Genomic DNA, 21,693 nt, shown 5'->3' with positions numbered 1-21,693 from the left:
TTATACACGCTTCTCCAGTTGTTGAGTGCTTACAAGACATACACACTTTTGGTATATAAAAGCAGAAATTCATTTAAGCCTAGAATTTCCTGTTTGAAACTTGTGGTTAAGAATAAGCAGTTTCAAGAAGCTTTTAGGATAGTTGCAAGCTAAGAGTTGTTCTGAAATTGTTATTTCTTTAGCTAGGGAATGGTTACAGTCCCTCAAACAGGAGGCTTGTAACTATCTGTGGGTTTACTTGAAGCTTAGTGTTTCAGACTAGGTGTCTCTGAAGCTAGGTATCTGGGGAACCCAGCTGTGAGCAAGTTGCTCAGAGTCTAGATGTCTCAGAAACAAGGTGATCAGTAACTGGGTGTCCCAGGAGCTATACATGCTCCAGGAACTTGGGTTAAGGCTTAGTTGTAGCTTTGATTTGTATATGCATTTGTTGTTTAGGCTTTTAGTTTAATTGGTAGTTTGGTTTATTTAGAACAATAGAATTTTAATTTGTTTCATAAATATTGAAGCACCTAGGACTCTGTGAAAACAGATACAAATGGCATTTTGAATTTGATATTTTGATTTTGTTAAGTATTCAAATTTGCCGAAAACATTACACTAGTAGCAACCTGAATGCCAAAATAAATGTCAAAGGTATACAAAGGTAAATACGTGTAATATGCTTCTTGAATGTGTTTAAGATCTTATGTATGTATATATGTTACTTATATCTCTATTTTACACTGAATTATGTTAAAAGATTTTTAAAAACTGATTCGTTCAAAGTGTTATAGTTTTCCTTTTATCTACCCTGGATGACTTTTTATGAGAAACTCGGCAGGTGTTTCTAGAAAAGCAGGAGACATTTACCTTACCGGTGCACCAGGTCCATGCTCCCAGTTTTTAGTGGAGTCTGAGTTGCTCAATTACATTTGTTAATTTGTATGTATTATTTTGATTATTTTGTGTTCTTTGTTGTGTGTGTCTTTTTTCCATGTCTGATCTTTGTCCCTGGATTACATTCTTTTTATTTCGGAGAGAATCTTTGTTCCCTTGATTACTCTTTAAACTTATTTTGTTAATTATACGACTGATTCAAATGCTTAAGCTTTACTAATATCAATTTCAACAGTATCTTGCATACTTAAGTCTTTGTTAGCATATAGTAAGATTTTACCCAAGATACATCATTAATGTACTGTTGTAGTAAAGCATACCTCTATGATTTTCGTTGAGTTACAAGTATGGGACACGCTAGAAAATAGAGAGCTATCAACATTTGACAGTTGTATAAATTCAAGGATGTAGGACTTACAATTAGTTATAGTTCTTTGATAGTGTATAAAATATCTCTGAATTTTTTTTTATGACTAACTATTTGTCACTGCATTGGTTTTGACAATAAATGAAAGTTATCGAAAAAATATAAAATTTGAAATTGTCTGGGGGTCAAAATGTCATATGACACAGTTCCAGATTGTTCCAGATCTTAATCAATATAAGAACATTAACAATTAGTAAAATCTGCGCCATTTTTTTTTGTCCAGCATAAGATGCTTTGGATCTAGATTGTCTTGAGGCCATCATTAAAATATTTATAATCCTTTCTCATCCAACATTTTTCAAAATTAGCGGCAGGCAGGCGAATTTCATTTTTTATTTTCAATCAATTTAAGTGAAAAAGGCTATCAGTTTGAAAGAAAATGACCTTAATTGGGAATAGTTAAAATAAATTTTGCAGGGAGGATAGAAAAAAAATTGTGTTGAGAGGGAATGAGAACCTAAGATATTTTTTTTTTATTTTGGCCTTAATAGTGTGGTCCATTGTTCTCTGAAGACTATTTACCCTAAAACAAAATGTGTGAGTGCAAAAGACACTGAAAAAATAACTGAATAATACAAGGTTTACTTAATGAGGTATCTTTGTTTGTTTGTTGTTTGTTGGGGTTTAACGTCCGAGCAGCAATATTTCAGCTATATTCAGACGATGAACATGAAATTAATGATAAAATGAACATGAAATGATGATGAAATGAAAAAGGGATGGGACACAAGGACAATGGGGTAGACAAATTTTGATCGCCACTAGAAATAGGGAGAGGTGGGTAGGGTCGGGCAATTTAGCCTCCTGTGGTGGAGTCCTATGGTTCCTACTCCGGGAGAATACCACAGTAGGGTTCTTTAACGTGGCATCTTTCCCAATATGGTGTACCACTATGGTTTGCGGTCAGGTTTTCCATATTATAGCCTGACAACCCCAGCATGTAACACACCTGGGGTACCCCATTCCACCACCTGGGGCACACATCCCAGTTGCTCTGTGGGCAGAGCGCCATAGCCCCCGGCTAGGGTTCTGAGCACTATTTAGTCGCCTTTTACAACAAGCTTAGCACTGCTGCACACCTATTCTTTTGACACCCGGACCTGCACGGGTCTAATCAGGTATCAAATTGTTTGACCATGACAGTTATACAATAAACATAAATCATTGAATACAATGGAGTAGTCACTTAAAATAAGTGAACCATACCCTTTCTCCGGAAATCTTTGTTCCAGGTACACAACCTTTCATTTCAGGTGTGGAAGGATCAGGAAGACTTTCAAAGGGGTTGTGAAGCTTCACTGTATCTCTCTTGCTGAACTTGTTATTTTCTTCTACTTGGAAACCATTTTCTCTCTCCTTCTCCAGTCTAAAAATAAATTATATCAAATAGAAAATAGAATATAATCATCTTCAACTTGATTTTCATTAGTGTCCAAAATATGTTAAGGGTTATCAAACCTATTACATGGAACATTCTTTTTTGTTATCTTGCAAAATCATACTATGCATTTTCAATTAGCAAATAGTGTTTGAAAAGAGCGCAGCATAATACAACTGCAGCTAGTTGAATTCAGTACACTTGAGGCAAGTGTGGACACAACATTAGTCTTGACACACTAAATATACGGACTTACAGTTCATAATGGACACAACAACTTATTTTGAAATTCAATTTGAGTACATGCAGGTATAAATGTCTGCTTCGGGATGCATTCAAGGATCACTTTTAGTAAATGATAGTGTTACAGTCATTGAACCTCTCAGCGCAACTATTTGATGGATCAATGACTGCTGACAGAACGAAAACCAATGACCTGTGACCAATCTGATCATAGTTTTGTTAAGTAAAAATGACAGATGATCAGTTTATGTAAATTTCCATTGAACAAATCCAACATACTACCACATTAAAGGGTTAATTTCACTAACTCTAGTTTCAGGCCTACTACTTTGTTGAAGTTTCAACTAACTATTTGATATTTTCTATATGCCTATTCTAAAGCTAAAATACTATCCAAATACTAATATACAGAAGATACAAGCTGTTGTGTCATAATTAAGTAACAAGGAGGGCACACAACTATGCATCTACATGGTTTTCAAAGAATTTGCACAAAAATGAGAGGATTAGGGGTAGTCTTATAATCCAAAACTATACAGTGCAAGCTATGAACAAAAAAATCCTTTGTCAGGAGTTGTGATGGTACAGAAGGCTTTTTCTGTATAAATATGAAAGAGTTTGACAAATTATTTTAAGTTATTTTAAGTTTGAGTTATTTTAACACAATTCAGCTAAATTTTCTAATTTTGCTTTATTTTCATGTACAATTTTAGTGCAACACATGTATTAAGGGCAATGAAACTTTGTTTTTAACAAAGTCACATATTCAACTAGTGAATAATGCAGTTTTTAAATTTATTTAGAACACTTTATTTTTAGGGCTGATTTTGATATTTTCTGAACATACTCCTTTGCCTTATATTTAAGATATTAAATCCACATATTGTATTTCATTAAAAATAAAACAAATGTAAAATAAAAGTAATATATTGATGTTTAAGTCTACTGCATAGGTAGATATGTGTAAAAATTGACAAACAAAACATGAAGAAAATAATATATACTGACTGCCCTATGGTCATGTGATGCAATCACCAGTTCAATGGGATAGGTTTGACGGATTGATGACTGATAGTAAACTGATGGGTGATTGATGATTGATCACTATTTTAGTTGCAGAGATCGGTTCAGGTTATTGTAATTTGGTAAGCCTATTTCAAAAAGTTTTAGTATGTAGGCTGGGATTTTCATATGGAATCCTATAAAAAAAAAATTCAAAATCACTACAAAATTTAAAAAAGACCATTTTTTGGGACATGGTCCCCTTTGGCTCTTTATAACTCATATATCGTTAGAGATATCTGAATGCAAACAGGTATTATTATGAGGAATCTAATAAATCTAAAATCTCTAAACTAATTTTTTTCAAAATCTCACAAAAAATTAAAAAGACAATATTGGCCCCTTTTAAAAAATGTATAAGATATCTGAAATCTGATTGAAAAGCAGAGGCAAGGATCCATGAAAAACTAATTTTCAAAATCAGACAAAAAATAAACAAGAAATTAGAAAAAACAAGAGGCTCTCAAGAGGCAACTAACTTTATTACTTAAGAAATAATTCATGGAGGGTGTAGATTTGTACTCATTTTAACATAGGTATGACATTTATATTTGATTATTTAACGCAAAGTGACAGTGAGGTGTTGAATGAGAATATAAATGCCAAACCCATGTTAAAATGAGTACAAATCTACCCCTGGAAGGAATTACTTCTTTTCTTATATGACAAATACGGTAATTGTTGTGACAAAAATTTCCCTAAGCGTAGCCAAAATACATGTAACGGCTGTTCTGTTTAACCTCCCCCATATGTAGACACCTATATTCTGTTGAAAAACAAACAAAACAAACCGAGGACAAAATATGCAATATACAGGCGCCACCTATTCTGATAATATATTTATAGTTTATGGTATTAATTCTCAAGTTGGGAATTAAAAATATTTTTTTTGCTATTTATTTACGGCAATATTGGTCCCTCACAATAATAATGCGTGTTTACATCACCTCTAATATCCAAAGGAGGCAATGAGAACAGCCACAATTTTGACCATTTGTCCCGCTAACAAGATTTTTCTGATTAACCTATAAAACTCTGAATTCAAACCCCTAAATTTGTGTTTCAGTCTCAGTTCTTTGATTAGAAGAGCCATAAATCTATCAAAAGGTGCTAATTGCTGTCTAAACAGGTAAGGGTAAATTTTATGACAGGTAAATAAATTCTGATGAGCAATCAGCTGATCAGAGTTATCAATGATGATTGACAATAAGAAAAAGAATTCCGATTGGATCTACACTATTTTATGAATAGCCTAAAAGTTTTTAAAGATTAATTTCTACTCCAAAATTAATTTGACAAATACTATCAATTTAACAGGTCTAAAAACATTTTTCATTTATTGCTAGTTGGTCCCACATCTTACAATGCTGAATGTACAAAAGAGATATTTTTAATCATTTATTGAGTATTTAGGAGTGTACGGTGAAAGTATTTTTGTTTGTGGGGTATCAGTATTTGGAGGTTTTGTAAACGACAAAATTCTGTTCCTAGTAAAAGGAAAATTCCTATTTGTTTATATGATAGAGTTGTCAAATCCATGAATTCAAGAATCTACTTTAATACTAATAACTTTTCCCTAAACCATGAAAACTGGTATCCAAGAATAAAAGTTTACAGAATTTAATTCAGATTTAATAGAAGCATGTTTACCATTGCAGAAAGTTTCCCATATTTAAGAATATGTGGAATCTATCAGAAACTGTGTGACATGCACCAAATGAGAACTTCTCAGTCTTTTAGGCCATTCAAATTTTGCATGTAAAGTCATTTTGCTGAGTAGATCCTTTATCTCCCATCTTCTTGCAATGTCAACTACTATCAAAAAGCTGAATCATTGTGTTTGGTTAAACAAGCAATGTAGACTAGACCTGGACATGCCGTCAATTTTTCTTAAAAATGTAACATGCATTTTTTAATTTTTATCAAAGTGGAACTTCACGATTTTTACAAGTAGGGTTAAATCGATTTAGATAGTTGAAAAAAGTAACTGTGCAAAGTATTACATCACAAAGAAAAGATATTGGCTTTTTTCTGTAATATAGAGCCTTGGTTTCTTCCACCATTTTTTATGTCTATGACATCACAAGCACTATGGTTGTGGAAGATAACTCTGTAAGACTACTGTCAGTGACTCAAGTAAATCATACTCACTTTTGTAACCTTTCAAAGCATGCTGTAACTATGTACCCTTCGTAACGTCACATAATTATTACATGTACATGTATTAGCTGAGTATACATGACGTTTTTGAGTTGAATACACAGTTGTGAGACCTACATATACATCTTTGTTATTCCTGTTTTACAAAGTTTAACACAGTTAGTATATCCGCGACATTGGTGCCGTGTTCAAACAGCTGACGAAAACGACAAAGAAGAAATCCATACGAATAGGGCATCAAGGACAAGTCACAAAGTTGATATCAAAAATTCATGAGGAGTTGAAGAATCAAAGGGAGCAACAGTGAGAAATTGAAAGTTTGTGTGAGACTTTAAAGAAGAAAAGAAACATTCTTTCCAAGTTAGATAGTGAAATTCTTGAGGAAACTGAGGATGACTCTATAGAGGAGATAGAAGAAGCAGACAGGTATGATCTTGACATAGAGCGTATTCTTACTTAAGTCAAAAACACATTTACTCAGACACACAATAACAACAGTAAACCAAACATACATGTACCAAGTCAACAGAATCTTAATCCCAATGCAGAAGAGTATGTCTATTCTCAATCTTCATTTCACAACGGAGCAAGTCATCAAATGACATACCACCCTTTATAAAGTTCATCACACGCCAGTGCATTTCACAAGTTACCAAAACTAAACCTACAGTACTTTGATGGGAATCTTTTGAAATGGCAACCATTTTGGGATGTATTTAATCTTCTATTAAAGACAATCCAGTCTTAACAGATGTGCAAAAACAATCATATTTACAAAACCAACCTCAGGGCATCACCACACAATGCATAGCAGGACTTCTATCAACAAGCCCCAACTACTACCAAGCAGTAGCTATTCTACAAGAAAGATTTGGTCAGAAACACAAAATAGAAAATGCTTACATTCAGAGTTTGATAAACTTACCTTCGCCAAAATCTAACGTTGATAGTTTGAGAAACTACTCCGACAGAATAGAGTGCACTATTTGTGGTCTTGAATCATTAGGTATACATGAGAGTACATTTGCCACAGTCCTTACACCTATACTTTAGAACAAACTTCCGCCCGATATAAGAAAAAATATAACCTGAGACAGAGGTTACGACGACTGGGACTTACATTCATTGTGCACAGCAATAGAGAGCTATGCATTGAAAGCGCAGGACAAGTAGTAAGCATTAGTCAAGACGAGTTCCATGTCATGCCAAGGGCATTATTTCTAACAGGCTCAAACAATGTTAGGAGAAAAAACAAGGCCATGCAACCACTATCGATCAAGAAAAGCGTGTTGTGTTTATTTTGCAGCAGAAATCATCACCTAAATACATGTAAGAACATAACAGACACTGAAAAACGTGTTGAAATCGTGAAAATGAACAGGGTATGCCTCAATTGTTTTGGAAGTCACCGAGAAGCCGATTGTAAATCAGACTTAAATGTAAAAAGTGTGGGAGACAACATCATACAAGTATATGTAAAGCAGAACCAAAAACAAATGAGAAACTTCAACAAAAGACCGTTGCACATTCTAACGTTGAAGTTAAAGATCCACTTAAACCAACTAGATTATTACACTCAACAGGAGCCGCATGATCAGAAGTATTACTTAAAACCGCCGTAGCGCCTATTTGGTATGATGATATATGTCTTATGAGTAATACTTTGCTTGATGAGGGAGCGAAAAATTCATTCATAATGGAGGACTTAGCCCACAAACTAGAAATTAAACCAACTGAGAGTGTAGCATTGAAAATTTCTGGATTCGGAGGAAACAAAGGTCATGCCCGTTATCTTAACAAAGTGATGATAAACATCAAAACGTATGAAATCAACAGAGTTTCGATTGAAGTAGTAATCATACCGAAGATTGCAGCCCCGTTAAGATGAAATCACGTAGAGAAATTGAGTCCATATCATACCTTGAAGGATTACAGCTAGCGCATCCGATATCTGCCGAAGAAAGATTTAATATATCCCTATTGATAGGTGCAAATTTCTATAGGTCAGTGGTAGAAGACACAATTATCCGAGGTGAGGGACCGACTGCAGTAAAGTCGAAGCTGGGATATTTGTTATCCAGACCGCTAATGACGAAAACTAGAGCAAAATCAGACTACTCATCAATGATGAACATTTCAATTGATCAAGATGCTGTGAGATGTGACTTAGAAAAATTCTAGAATCTAGAATCACTCAGAGTAACTGATACAGACATTGTTAAAAGCCAGGTTGAAGTAATTCGAGAATATGCATATGAAAATGAAGGTATCAAATTTGGAAATGGTCAATACAATGCTAAATTACCATGGAAACGTGATTGCCGTACCTTACCGCGCAACATAGAAGTAGTCAAACATAGAACAGAAAATGTTATCCGAAGGTTAGAAAGCAACAAGAAACTACTTGAGATGTATGAAAACATCATCAGAGACTAAGAGAGACGAGGTATTATTTAGAAAGTAGAAGAGTCAGAATTTGCAACTGATAAGCCTGTACACTACATTCTGCATCATCCCGTCATCAAGAACACCTATCCATATTGTTTATGATTGTAGTTGCAAAGATGGCACAGGGAATCCGAGTTTAAACAATTGTCTAGAATCACACCCACCAGTAATAAATGACATCACAGGAATTTTTTTGATTCGTTTTAGAGCTAACAAATTTGCCACTACAGCAGATTTGGAGAAAGCATTCCTACATGTACAGCTAGACATAAAGGACCGAGATATTACAAGATTTCTCTGGCTCAGCGACCCAACAGATATGAAAAGCCCATTCACAACCTATCATTTTAAGTCAGTCCTATTCAGAGGTACTTGCTCACCGTTCATTTTGAGTGCCACTCTTCTTCAACACTTCAAAGACAATCTGGGACACACATCAGAAATATTAAAAAAATGGATTGTACATGGACAACATTTTGACCAGTTTCTACGATGAAGATGCTGTAGTGAAGTATTACCATGAATCTCGAAATTTATTGAGCAAAGGTGGATTTAACTTACGCACATGGAATTCACAACTTTCCTTAGAATCGACAAAACTGTATTTTGGTGCATGGCCAAATTGTGTTGAGTTGGATTAAATCAACAAAACAACAGAAACAGTTCATTCACAACAGCGTCAAGGAAATAAAAGAACTTTGCGAAAAAAGTCACTAGAGGTATCGCCCGAAAGCAGACAATCACGCAGATCTACTAACAAGTGGTATTTCAATCGAGGATTTGGCAAACAATACAATATGGCTCAATGGACCATAATGGTTAACAGATGAACAGCAATGGCCAAAGTGGGACAACAACAGAGCTACAGCTACTAATTTGGTAGTTACTGAGGATCACGAAACAGTGAATGAAAAGATCGTCATGGAATCCCTCAACAAGAAGAATCTAGGAAAAGTCATAAAAATCAACAAATACAGCAACTTATGTAGATTGATCCGAATTACAGCATGCGTAATGCGATTTATTTACAACTGTAGAGAAAAACAAATACATCGCTACAATAAAACTACTCAAAACAGATGAGGTAAATAATGCAACACGCAAGTGGATACGTGACACTCAACAGAAGACATACAAAGACGAAATAGCTTGTATTGTACACAAGACAAAATGTACAACATTGATACGACAGTAGAAAATTTTCCTCAACAAAAACGACATTCTAGGAAGCAGTGGGCGTTTAGAACATGCAAATGTCTCAGAAGACGTCAAATATCCTTATTTGTTACCTGCCAGAGATCGTTTAACATATTTGATAATCTTGGACGCGCATGAACGTACCCAACATTCTAGTATCAACAGTACATTTATTTACATTCAGCAAACATTTTGGATTCCGAGAAAATACTGTCAAATCAATACTGAGCAAATGCGGCACATGTCGTTAAGTCATCGGAAAACCTTATTCCACCCCTGACATTCCGCACTAACCAAAAGAACGAGTTCAGGATATCACAGGTGTAGACTTTACAGGAGCGCTTACCGTACGAAATAAATACAAAAAGGAATCAAAGGTCTACATTTGCCTGTTCACATGTGCTGTAACTAGAGCAGTACACCTAGAATTAGTTTCGAACCTTACAGAGAAGTGTTTTTTACAGTGCTTTCGATGATTTTTAAGTCGACGATCATTATCTTCTATAATGATGTCAGATAATGCATTGACATTCAAACACGCGTCATGGGAACTTGCGAATTTATTCAACTCCGACACAGTGAAGGAGGAGGCACAGCAATGCGAAACAGAATGGAGATTCAAACTAAATCGAGCTCTTTGGTTTGGAGGATGGTGGGAGAGATTAATAGCTCTAACAAAACATCATAAAAAAGTGCTAAGACGTGTGCTCGTGGACAAGGAAACTCTTAAAACCATTCTTATCGAGATAGAAGCAACATTAAATGAGACTTATCACACACCTTGTTACCGACAGTCGAGATCCAGAACCACTCACACCTTCTCAACTTCTATATGGACGTAGACTCGGGTGTCTACCGTATTTGCAAGATGACAACTACAACCAAAGACCAACTGATGAACTTTCTCATCCTAACCTTTATAAGCATGCACTGAAACAAAGAGAGCTGCTTCACAATTTCAGATCACAATGGAAAGGAGAATATTGAGTGTCACTTCAAGACTATCATCAGAGGGCAGGTGTCAGCATGCGCAAAATCCAAAAAGGAGATATCGTTCAAATTCATGACGAAGGAAAGCAAGTATCTTGGAGAGTTGGAGTCATATAGGATGTCATCACTGGGAAGGATGTACTGGCAAGAGTTGCGATGGTACTTACGAAAACTGGTGTCACCAACCGACCATTAACAATGTTGTACCCTCTGGAAGCTAACTTGATGAACTCAACACTTAGACGTAGTGCGCGAAACATGAAGTAGAGACTCAACAAGGAGCCTGAATCGCTCAGTTGGTTAAATTTTTGCCTTTTACGGGAAATAACTCTAACAAGTTGTCAGACAATTTTGACTCCATTTGATTCATTGGATACATTTGTATGCCTTATAATAAGGATCATTTCAGCAAATGAAAGCTATTGGCAAAACCTAACAGATTTGGAGATGTATGCAAAAATCTGCTGTCTGACCCCATTGTTCTATTTTTAGAAATGGCAGCCATGTTTTTTCAGCAATCAAAAATCTGTCATTTCGTTAAGGTCTCACTAACCACTTCCGGGTCAAATGCCCCCCCCCCCCACCCTATGTAGTACCAAAAACACACTGAACCTAGACATATGCATTGTAAGTGCATTATTTGTGTGTGTCATAATTAAATTTGTCAAAATGAAGCTGAGAATGTGTACTTTAAAATCATATATGTAATTAACTACAAAAGTGTATGAATATTGTTTACATGTGTGAGTAATTTGCCTCCATGCTGTCAGTTAGCAGAACAGGTAAAAATGTGGATTTTCAGTATTATTTATTCAAGTAAATTTTGTGAAGAATTTCTTCTATCGTCCTACCATTAGCAAAATGATTTTGGAAGCCTTATTTTCCAAGCTTTGCAACGGTATGCAACTTTAAGATGTCATTTGTCCTGGGAATTCACAGTGAGACTTTGAAAATTACTTTTTTAACATGTAAAGTAATGGAAACGTTAGAAGTGGTTAGTGAGACCTAAAGATACCCTATGTATACGTCTTTGTTATTCAAAATGTACAAAATGTAGTAAATTTCAATTGTGCAGTAAGTGATGTAAACAATATGATATCCTTTCAATTTAAAAGCAATGTGCCAGCAATTTTACCTCAATATAAATCATATAGAAGTTTCAAAAAATTTGATCATGGGCACTTTTTAAGAGATCTTGCACAAAACACATTTAATGAGAAAATTGATAAGAACAATGATGTCAACAAAGCATATGAAGACTTTGAATCTGATCTTCTAAATATTGTAAATAAACACATACCATTGAAACAGCGAAAAAATGTACAAAATCCTGCTCCATTCATGTCTCAAGAACTTAAACAAGCTATATTTAAGAAAAAGATTTTGTACAATTAATATAACAAGGTAAAATCTAAGAAAAACTGGGAACAATACAAAGCCCAGAGAAATTTTGTTAACAAAATCAAGCGTAAATCAGTCAGAAATTATTTTATAGAGCATTGTGTAGGGGGACCAAAAAGTAAAGACTTCTGGCCCACCATCAAACTTTTCTTAACAAACAAAAGTAGTTGTTTTGAGAACAACATTATTTTATGTGACAATGATAACATTACAAATGATCAGTCAAAGGTTGCTAATATGTTGAATGATTTTTTTTTATATGTAGCAGAAGAGATTGGATCAGACTGTACTGTAGATCAGAACCACCCTAGTATAAAAGCTACATATAATAATTGTAGAACTGAAGGTAATTTCATTTTTAAATGTATAGAAGAGAAATTTGTTGATAAACAAATAAACAAAGTTGGTGTAAATCAGGCTACAGGTAAAGACGGGTTATCCACTAAATACTAAAATTGGCAAAACCAGCAGTTGAGACACCAATAACAAAATTAATAAACAAATCTATAGAGCACTCTGTACTTCCGGACAAACTAGAAGAGGCTCAAGTAGTGCCACTTCACAAGAAGAATAGTCAACTCAAAGTTGGTAACTATAAGCCAGTCAGTATTTTACCTGTTGTATCAAAATTTTTCGAGACAGCCATCTTCCGACAGCTAGTTGATTTTTTTCAAAATATTTTTCACCCATATTTGTCTGCCTTTAGAGCAGGATATGGCTGCCAGGCAGCACTTCTGAAAATCATTGAGGATTGGAAGAAGGCTATTGATGACAATCAATATATTGCCGCTGTGTTGATGGACCTCTCGAAGGCCTTTGACTGCCAGGCGCGTATATGAAGCCAAATTGAAGTGTAGGCAAAATTACCGCAGGGGGTCCGGGGGCCGCTCAAGGCCCCCAGCAGGTCCGGGGCGGAGCCCTGGTAGGGGGTTCAGGGGGGCGAAGCCACCCCGAAGCTCTGCAGAGATAGCGTTTTAGAAAAAAAAACAAAATTGGCAAAATGAAGTGCAGGCAAAAGCTTTTTTGCCTACGGGCACCTACGTGCCTGACTGCCTTCCTCATAATTAATTTTAAAACTAAAGGCATATTGATTATCTGTATCAGCTTTAAGCTTAAAAGACAACCATTTAAGTAAAAAGAAAACAATGTGTATAAGTTGGTATAAATATAAGTATCTGGAAAGATAAATATAAAGGTGTGCCGCAAGGCTCTATATTAGGACCTGTACTTTTCAATATTTTCTTGAATGACATTTTTCATTTTGTAACAAGCAGTTCATTGTATCATTATGCAAATGACAATACTTGTCATATTCTTATTCTGATACAGACACTGTTGTAAATATTTTAGAAAAAGAAAGCTTAGAGCTAATTAATTTGTTTAGTTTAAATCATATGAAGGCCAACCCAGACAAGTTTCAGGCAATAACCATTGGCAAGAAAATTGAAAATTAAAATATTTCTTTCAATCTAGATGGTAATATCATACATTAAGAAAAAAAAGTGAAATTACTTGGTGTAACAATTGACTATCATCTTAAGTTTGATGTACTTAAACATATTGGTAAACCTTTAACCAAATTAGGTAGCCTTACTATATATTATTCATTTATCTTATCAAATTTTAATTATTGTCCTGTAATATGGCACTTCTGTGGTGATTGTGATACCAGAAAAATAGAGAAAATACAACTGTTAATTAAATCAAAATTAAGACTAAAAATCCAAAGAATTAGAATGATAGCAATACAGGTGTATATAATTATTAATCTACAGTGTCCATTATATCTACATGAACTTATTGAAATTAAAAAAATGTAATTACTCTTTTAGAAATAACAACATAGCAGATGTTGTGGAATGAACTGCCTAATGAGATGAGGGAAGAAATGCCTTTGGGTCAGTTTAAAAGTTTGGTTGATAATTGGGAGGGCAATGGGTGTCAGTGTTTCTCCTGCAGATCTCAGTGAGTTGTAGACATTTATGTACTTATCTTGTATACTCTGGCTTTTATATTTTGATGCATAACTTTTTATTTGTGTTTTAAATGCTTGAATTACTTTTAGTGCCTTATATAACAGCTATTGCATGAATGTTAGTTTATCTGCATTTTATGTTTGCTTTGTATGTTTTAACTTTGCTTACAAACTGCTGTGCTTAAAAACATTATTTATTCTTTGCATGATGTGCTTACTGTTTTATGTGTTTCATGAATTTTCCTTGTCATATATGTATGTCAGATAAAAGCTCTACAGAGCTTATGTTGTATTGTTATATGTAAAACTGACTTTTATTTAATCCTTTATGCTTATGCTTCCTGTTTTACGAAGTTTAACACAGTTAATATATCTGCAACAACTACATCCAATACTATATATGTCTTAAGACCGAATAATTAGTTGAACAACATAAGACTAATGTTCTCAAAATATACAAGCTGTTGTTATCGTGAAGATATTTTTGCACAAAAATCTATGAAATCTATTACTATACCCAGAACCATCCTCTGGAAATTTAAGGTTTTTACAGGTATAGCGCTTAATGACTTTGTAATAAACATTGGGTTGATTCCAGTGCTGGTGGGCGAATGGTCCCCAAGGGTTTTTTTTTTTTTTTTTAATTTTTATTTTTTTAAGATAATAATGCAGACATAGTAACAGAAATGTACAATATTTCGATTTTGATGTACAAACAAATATATTCTAGCTGATTTGATTTGCACTATTTCATAATACCAAAAAAAAAGAATAATATTGCAATATATAACAACCATCATGGTAGAACTTAGTAACAATATACATACATGTGTGCACTTTAAATTAATTTTTACTGCACACCATCATCATGTGTAGAAATATCATGTAAAATATTTTAGATGTAGTTCAAAAACTGTACAAGCAGATAGCCGGACAAGCCATGATCCATATATATCTGAGTAAAATGACTAAGTGTTACTATTGCCAATTTCCGTAATATTTCACAAAAATCAAAACCCTTTGGCCCTGCACACCTTCATCATGTGTAGAAACATCCTGTAAAATATTTTAGATGTAATTCAAAAACTGTACGAGGAGATACCCAGACAAGCCATATAGCCCTATTTCTGAGTTACTATTGCCAATTTCCGTAATATTTCACAAAAATCAAAACCCTTTGGCCCTGCACACCTTCATCATGTGTAGAAATATCCTGTAAAATATTTTAGATGTAATTCAAAAACTGTACGAGGAGATACCCAGACAAGCCATATAGCCCTACTTCTGAGTAAAATGACTAAGTGTAACTATCACCAATTTCCGTAATATTTCACAAAAATCAAAATCCTTTGGCCCTGCACCCCATCATCATGTGTAGAAACATCCTGTAAAATATTTCAGATGTAGTTAAAAAACTGTACGAGGAGATGGCCAGACAAGCCATGATCATGTGTAATGCGGACAGACGGGCGGATGGACAGACGGACAGGGGTAAATTAATATGCCCCATTACAGTTTGTCGTGGGGGCATAAAAAAAATAAAACAACTAATGTAACTGAAAAGTTGAAAAGTGGAGGGGTATTGTCCTACATGTACATAAACATTACTGAGTTCTCTCTAGTTTCATTACACGATGAAATTTGTGTTCTAGTAACACATATTCACATGATAACAGTGAAAGCTTGCCATTTCTTTTAAAATTGATCTTGTTTTTTTTATATCTTATGGCAATTGACTTCTCTGTATTATACAAGTCCTTTATACTTATGTAATAGTTTTTACTACTTGCAATGAAGGTTGTTTCTTAAAACACCTAGTATTATACATGTATTGTTTAATCTTCAGTAGTACCAGATTATATACACTATTATTAATCTGCATGTAATGTTTCCAAATAAAAATATCTTATTATTGAGTGGTATGCTTATATTATTTGATAGTAACCATGTATCTATGTCTTGTAACAAATTTTGAACTACATTACAATTCCATAATAAATGTTCTATTGTTTCTGGTTCTTCTTCACAGAAGGTACAATTTGGATTATCTACTATTCAAATTTTATTTCAGAATTTACTGATAGTTAAGATATAATGGTTAATATGATATTGAAACCACTGTAATTTAGTATTTTTTGTTATCAAAAATGGCAACTTAAAACAATCTTTCCATTCTAATTCTTCAAAATTAAAATGGTCTCCCATTTCTTTTGGCCGTCTGGAGTCAAATCATTTTTAATAAGAACCAAATAAACATCTTGAGTTCCCTTTGTCCTGTTGAAAATTAGTGTACAAAAAGATGTAACAAAAGGATATGATACAACAATATCATCAGATTTAAATTTTCTTCTTGCCTTATTTAAGGCAGGCACAAAGCTATTATATTCCATAATGTCAATGTGTATATTAAACTTATCTTGCATTTCCATGACTGAAAGGAAATTTCTATTTTCATTCAAGATGTCATATACAAAACATATTCATTTTTTCAAACCATTTCTTATTCTTTTTCCTCACAGTGACATCATTATTCCACCATATTGGGCTAATATAAAAATATTCTAAAGTGTTACTCTTTCTTTTTTCTATCATTCCATGCTTTGAAAATATCACTCCAAAACTTGTTTGTACAATTAATAGACATATCATATCCATTTCCACATATCATTAATACTTCCTTATCTAGTTTCGAAAAAAGTATGCTAGACCACTAACTTTCAGATTTAAAAAACTTCCTTATCCATGTTCATAAAGCAAGTAATATTAATCATTTTAAGACCACCTTCCTTAAAATCTTTTTGTATAATTTCCCTTTTTATTCTACCAGTTGGTGAGTTCCAGATATATGTAAACAAAATACTATTAAGTTTAGAGGTCATATTTTTACTAGGATTTGGTAAAGTAAGAAATAGATGGTTCAGAATAGGTAGTATCAATGTTTTCACTATTGTTATTTTTCCTATAACAGTGAGATTCCTTTTTGACCATATATTGATCATACTCTTTATCTTAATCAACTTTTCATTGAAATTTAATTCACTAATATGATCAAGATCTAAATCAAAACTAATGCCAAGCATCTTAAAAGAGGTAGCTCCCCATGAAAGATTACGCCCTGGGCTACGTATCTCTTACTACCAATCCACCTCCTTTGAAAAATTAATATTTAGTCCTGAAATCTTTGCAAAAATTTTTTCATCTAATGCAGCATTCAAAGATTTTTCAATACCTACTAATATTAAGGATGTGTCATCAGCATATTGTGATAGTTTTTGATTAACATGGGTCACTGTGATACCAGTAATATTTTGGTTACCCCTGATTTTTATAGCTAAAATTTCTGCACATAATATAATAAATAAGGTGAAAAAGGATCGCCCTGACGACACCCACAGCCAATTGTAAAAAATTCTGAAAGGTGGTCTCCTTGTATGACAGATGAACTTATATCTTCATAGCAAATTCTAATCCAATGGATTATGGATTCTCCAAAATTAAAAAATCTTAAAACATAAAAAGAAAACTCCAAGATATAGAGTCAAATGCTTTCTCAAAATCAATCAATAAAAGTAATCCTGGTATATCTTCCTCTTTTATGTGATGTAGGATATCATAGATTAATCTAATATTATCTCCTATGTACCTCCCTTGTATAAACCTGGTTTGATCAAGATTTATCAAATCTTTAAGTACATATTTTATTCTTGTAGCAATAACACCAGAGCCTATTTTATAGATGGTGTTAAGTAAAGAAATAGGCCTCCAATTCTTCAAAAAATGTTTTGTTTTTTATCTTTTGGAAAGTAAGTAATAATTCCTTGCCTCTGTGTAACTGATAAATGGCCTGTTTCAAAAGTATAGTTTAAAGAGTGAACACCAAAGAAACTTAGATCAATCCAAAAGAACTTGAAAAATTTTGCTGAAAAACCATCTGATCCTGGTGATTTATTTTTTCATATTTTTCAATACTTCTGTAGTGCTACAGTTATTTCCCCTTTTAAAGACATTTTTTGCACATCAGTGGGTATTTTAAAATCATGATCTTTCAGATCTGATCCAATATCTTCTAACCCCACATTATCTAATACATGGTCCCTAGAATTATATAAGTTATGATAGAAATTTTTAGTTTCTTTCAATATATCAAATTGGTCTGTAACAATATTTCCATCTTCTTTTTCAATTTAGGTATAATCTTATTTGAAATATTTCTGTACTCAAGACCACAGAAATATTTTGTTAGTTCTCCCCTTCTTCTATCCATTTAGCCCAGGATCTGATCGATTTACCTCTCATTTTTTCTTTACGCAGCTTTTCAAGATCTGCCTGTTTTGATTCTGAGTGAATCAAATTTTCTACAGATAAATTGGATTCTAAAAAATGGATTTCTTCACTAAGTTCAGATTCTCTGTTATCCCTTTGCTTCTTCAAATAACTTGAATAGGATCTTGTTTTACTGATGGTTGATACATAAATGTAGGCTCTCATTTTCTAATTTTTCAATATTATCATAATTATGAACTAAAGCACAATATTGCTTTTTTACCTCCAAAATCTTATCTTTTATACTTCTGACATAATCAGCATCATATAACAATGAGTTGTTAAATTTCCACAATCCCAAACCTCTAATGAATGGATTAAAAACTAATTGTAATACAACGATAAAGTGGTCAGATCAATAACTACAATCTTTTTTACACCCTTTAACATGGAGAAGCATATTGTCAGGCACTAAGAAAAAGTCAAGCCTGGCCTGTTTCAGTGGCGTTTTCTTTCTCCATGTGTACCTCTTAGTATTTGGAGAAAATTCCCTGAAATGATCAACGAGATTCCAGTTTTCTATAATCTCTAAAATTTTCGCCATTGAATTCGGATTGTTTACATAACAAAGTTTTCATTACCAAAATCTTCTATGATGGATGTAATATTAACAAAAAACAGGTTAGTCTTGGTTAGGTCCATACAAAGTTACCAGTGTAAATCTTGTACTATCTACTGAAATATCTAAGGCTAAGAAATTACCACATGTATCATTTTTCTCCTTATACACTTTAAAATCAAAATTATTATTAATCAATACCGCTACTCCTCAGACATTTGAAGCTACAGATGAAAAGAAACATTCTTATTTCCAAATAGATCTGACTATTGGTTCGTTTTCTTTAACAAAGTGGGTATCTTGTAAACAGTAAATGCTATAAGATTTTGACTTAAGCATATTGAGTACATCTCTTCTTTTTCCTTGCCAATTTACCATTAAAATGCTTATAGATCCCATTTCATAAATCGTCTACATGGGCATGTCAATGTAAAGTATGTAGGACAACAGAAAATATAAGAGTATACAGGATCAAAAACTTTACAGATCATATTAGCTAACAAGTACAATAAATATAAATTAATAAATATAAAATGAGAAACTGAGAGGGAAAGATGTAATTAGAGATGAGTTTCTAAAATAATAATATGTTTCCAAGAAAAACTTGATAATTTGGCTTAAAGTCTAAACTTTCGCAAAGCTCTTCGACCTTTGCCTAAACAAATCATAGCAAAATCTATTTGGATAGATAAAAAAATTTAAAAATAATATACCATATTATATTATGATTAGAAAATAAATTAAAACGAAAATATTTCAGAACCATTATGTACAGCCTACATGTACATTACATTTTCATATTTGTGAACAGTTATTAGAGTTACCTCCCTTTGACTAGCCAAGGGTATTTTTAAGTCCAGCAGTTAAACTCTTATGTCCCCAAATTATCTTATATATTATTTCCTGAAATTTGCAGTACTACAAATTTCAAAATCACTAAAACACTGAGGCTTCATTCCTTGTTGGCACACCTTACAGTGCTGGATATTATTTGGATATTTTTTTGGTTTTGAGTACTTCTTGTACACAATTAATTTTTGGATTAAGATCTTCCTGTGTACTATATTCCAAATCTGCCGATGAGAGGTTACTCTTTGAAACATATGTACAGTATACAAAATTTGAAATATTATGACTGGTATTTTTTGTACTTAGACATATCGATGACTGATCTGAAATTGATTGATTGATGGATCACAATTATAGTTGAAAACAGGGATGATTTTATTATGTCAACAAAGCAGAAATTGGCAAAATCAGAAGTAACTATACAGGAAAAAAAGAATCATAACAGTTAAATCCAGAATTGTAATGGCAGAATTCCAATTAAAAGCGGGAAAAAATCATACCTGTGAAAATATCAGTGCTTCTAATGTAGAATATACAAAGACGTTGTACAAATGTAGATCATCTGTCAAAAGACAAATGGCTCAAATCTTTCAGTTGAAAGTGACATATTTCGGAAGTGATGTATGCAGTTAGGATGTGCTTATTTGAACTTTTAATGCCGACACATATCAAGTTTGTCTTCTTTTTTTTATTTCATTAGGCCTTAATTATATCAGTATACTTAAGTTGTAAATTTTCTAGTCTCCAGAGTTTAATTCAAGTTTTTTTTTCTCAATCTCTGCTATGTTTATACACCTGTTTACTGCCACATGATAACATCTATTATCATTATTATTTACCTTGAAAGAAAATTTTCCTTAGCCATTTGCAACCTCAACTCAGAACCCTTCCATTTTGTCTTGTTATATACTGAAAAACCTAAGAAAAAATACACAAGAAACACATCTCATTATTACATGTTAAATACAAACTATTACAGTTTTTGAGAAACCCAGTTTGTATCAAAAGTTTAGACTAGGAAAATAAAGCTCCCAGCCAGAAGTTCTCACCTAAGGCCTTTTTATTAATAAGTTGGTTTCTGGATCCGCCAAACCAGATTTTTGTCAAAAGTGGAATAAAATCAAAATTTCAAAACTGCATCATTTTTTTACCATCAACCGTATTTTTCCTTGTGTAAAAAAAAGTCTGATGTGTTCCAAAAAATAATTTGTCAGTCATTAAGTAGCAGTCCACTTCAGAATCATGCAGTGGGTGATTTATTAATGTCAGACATTTGAACCAAATTGGCTTGCAATATGTAGGATTTAATGGAAAAACAAGAATTAATACAAAAAATTTAAAATGTTTTCACTGTAACCATAGCAACAACCATTCCTTAACAACCACCAATTTTGGGCCTAATAAACACAAAAACATCACAATATGAATGTATTTTTTTATATCTAATGATGGAAATTTGTCAAACTACATAATTATATTAATGAAGTATGTCTTAGGAAAACAATTTACAATAAAGTACAAAGCAATCTGATTGGTTTAGATCTGGTAACCATAGCAACCAAAATTCTTAATTTTTGACAATTTGAAATGTACAAAAATAGGCTATCTTCAGACCAGTTTTGCTAACAAGAGCAAGAAGATATTAATTAATTGTATGCATGGATGTGTAGTAGGTGCTCTCCACTGAAACATATCAGAAATAAATATATTAAATATAAAAAAATATCTTTTTTGCTCATCTGGACCCAAAATCAACCCCTGTAAGGACTTTTCTTCTCCTTAACGTTTTTCATACAAACTTTGTC

General features: G+C 33.1%; 1 protein-coding gene across 4 annotated transcripts in view; it reads right to left on the bottom strand.

Moving 5' to 3' along the window:
- LOC148628437 (nucleolar protein 8-like) overlaps positions 1–21,693 on the bottom strand; it is a 135,227-nt gene that overhangs the window by 94,454 nt on the left and 19,080 nt on the right. For 3 of the 4 annotated variants that reach the window (XR_015923504.1, XM_088587545.1, XM_088587535.1), the window contains 2 exons: positions 20,728–20,806; positions 2,510–2,669 (listed from right to left, as the gene is read on the bottom strand). Coding sequence is in view for 3 of the 4 variants with exons in the window: in XM_088587545.1 (XP_088443671.1) it covers positions 2,510–2,669; positions 20,728–20,806 (239 nt within the window). In the remaining variant the exon portion in view is untranslated. Of the gene's footprint in view, positions 1–2,509; positions 2,670–20,388; positions 20,453–20,727; positions 20,807–21,693 lie in introns of those variants that run through there. The other variant, XM_088587553.1, reaches the window with a different exon arrangement.

The sequence above is a fragment of the Perna viridis genome, chromosome 1 (genome assembly GCF_037379345.1).
Source record: "Perna viridis isolate PV_CMFRI_1.1 ecotype Kerala chromosome 1, ASM3737934v1, whole genome shotgun sequence".
NCBI classification, from domain to species: domain Eukaryota; kingdom Metazoa; phylum Mollusca; class Bivalvia; order Mytilida; family Mytilidae; genus Perna; species Perna viridis.
Note: the sequence above shows the minus strand (reverse complement) of the source record. Positions and strands in the feature narration are given on the sequence as shown.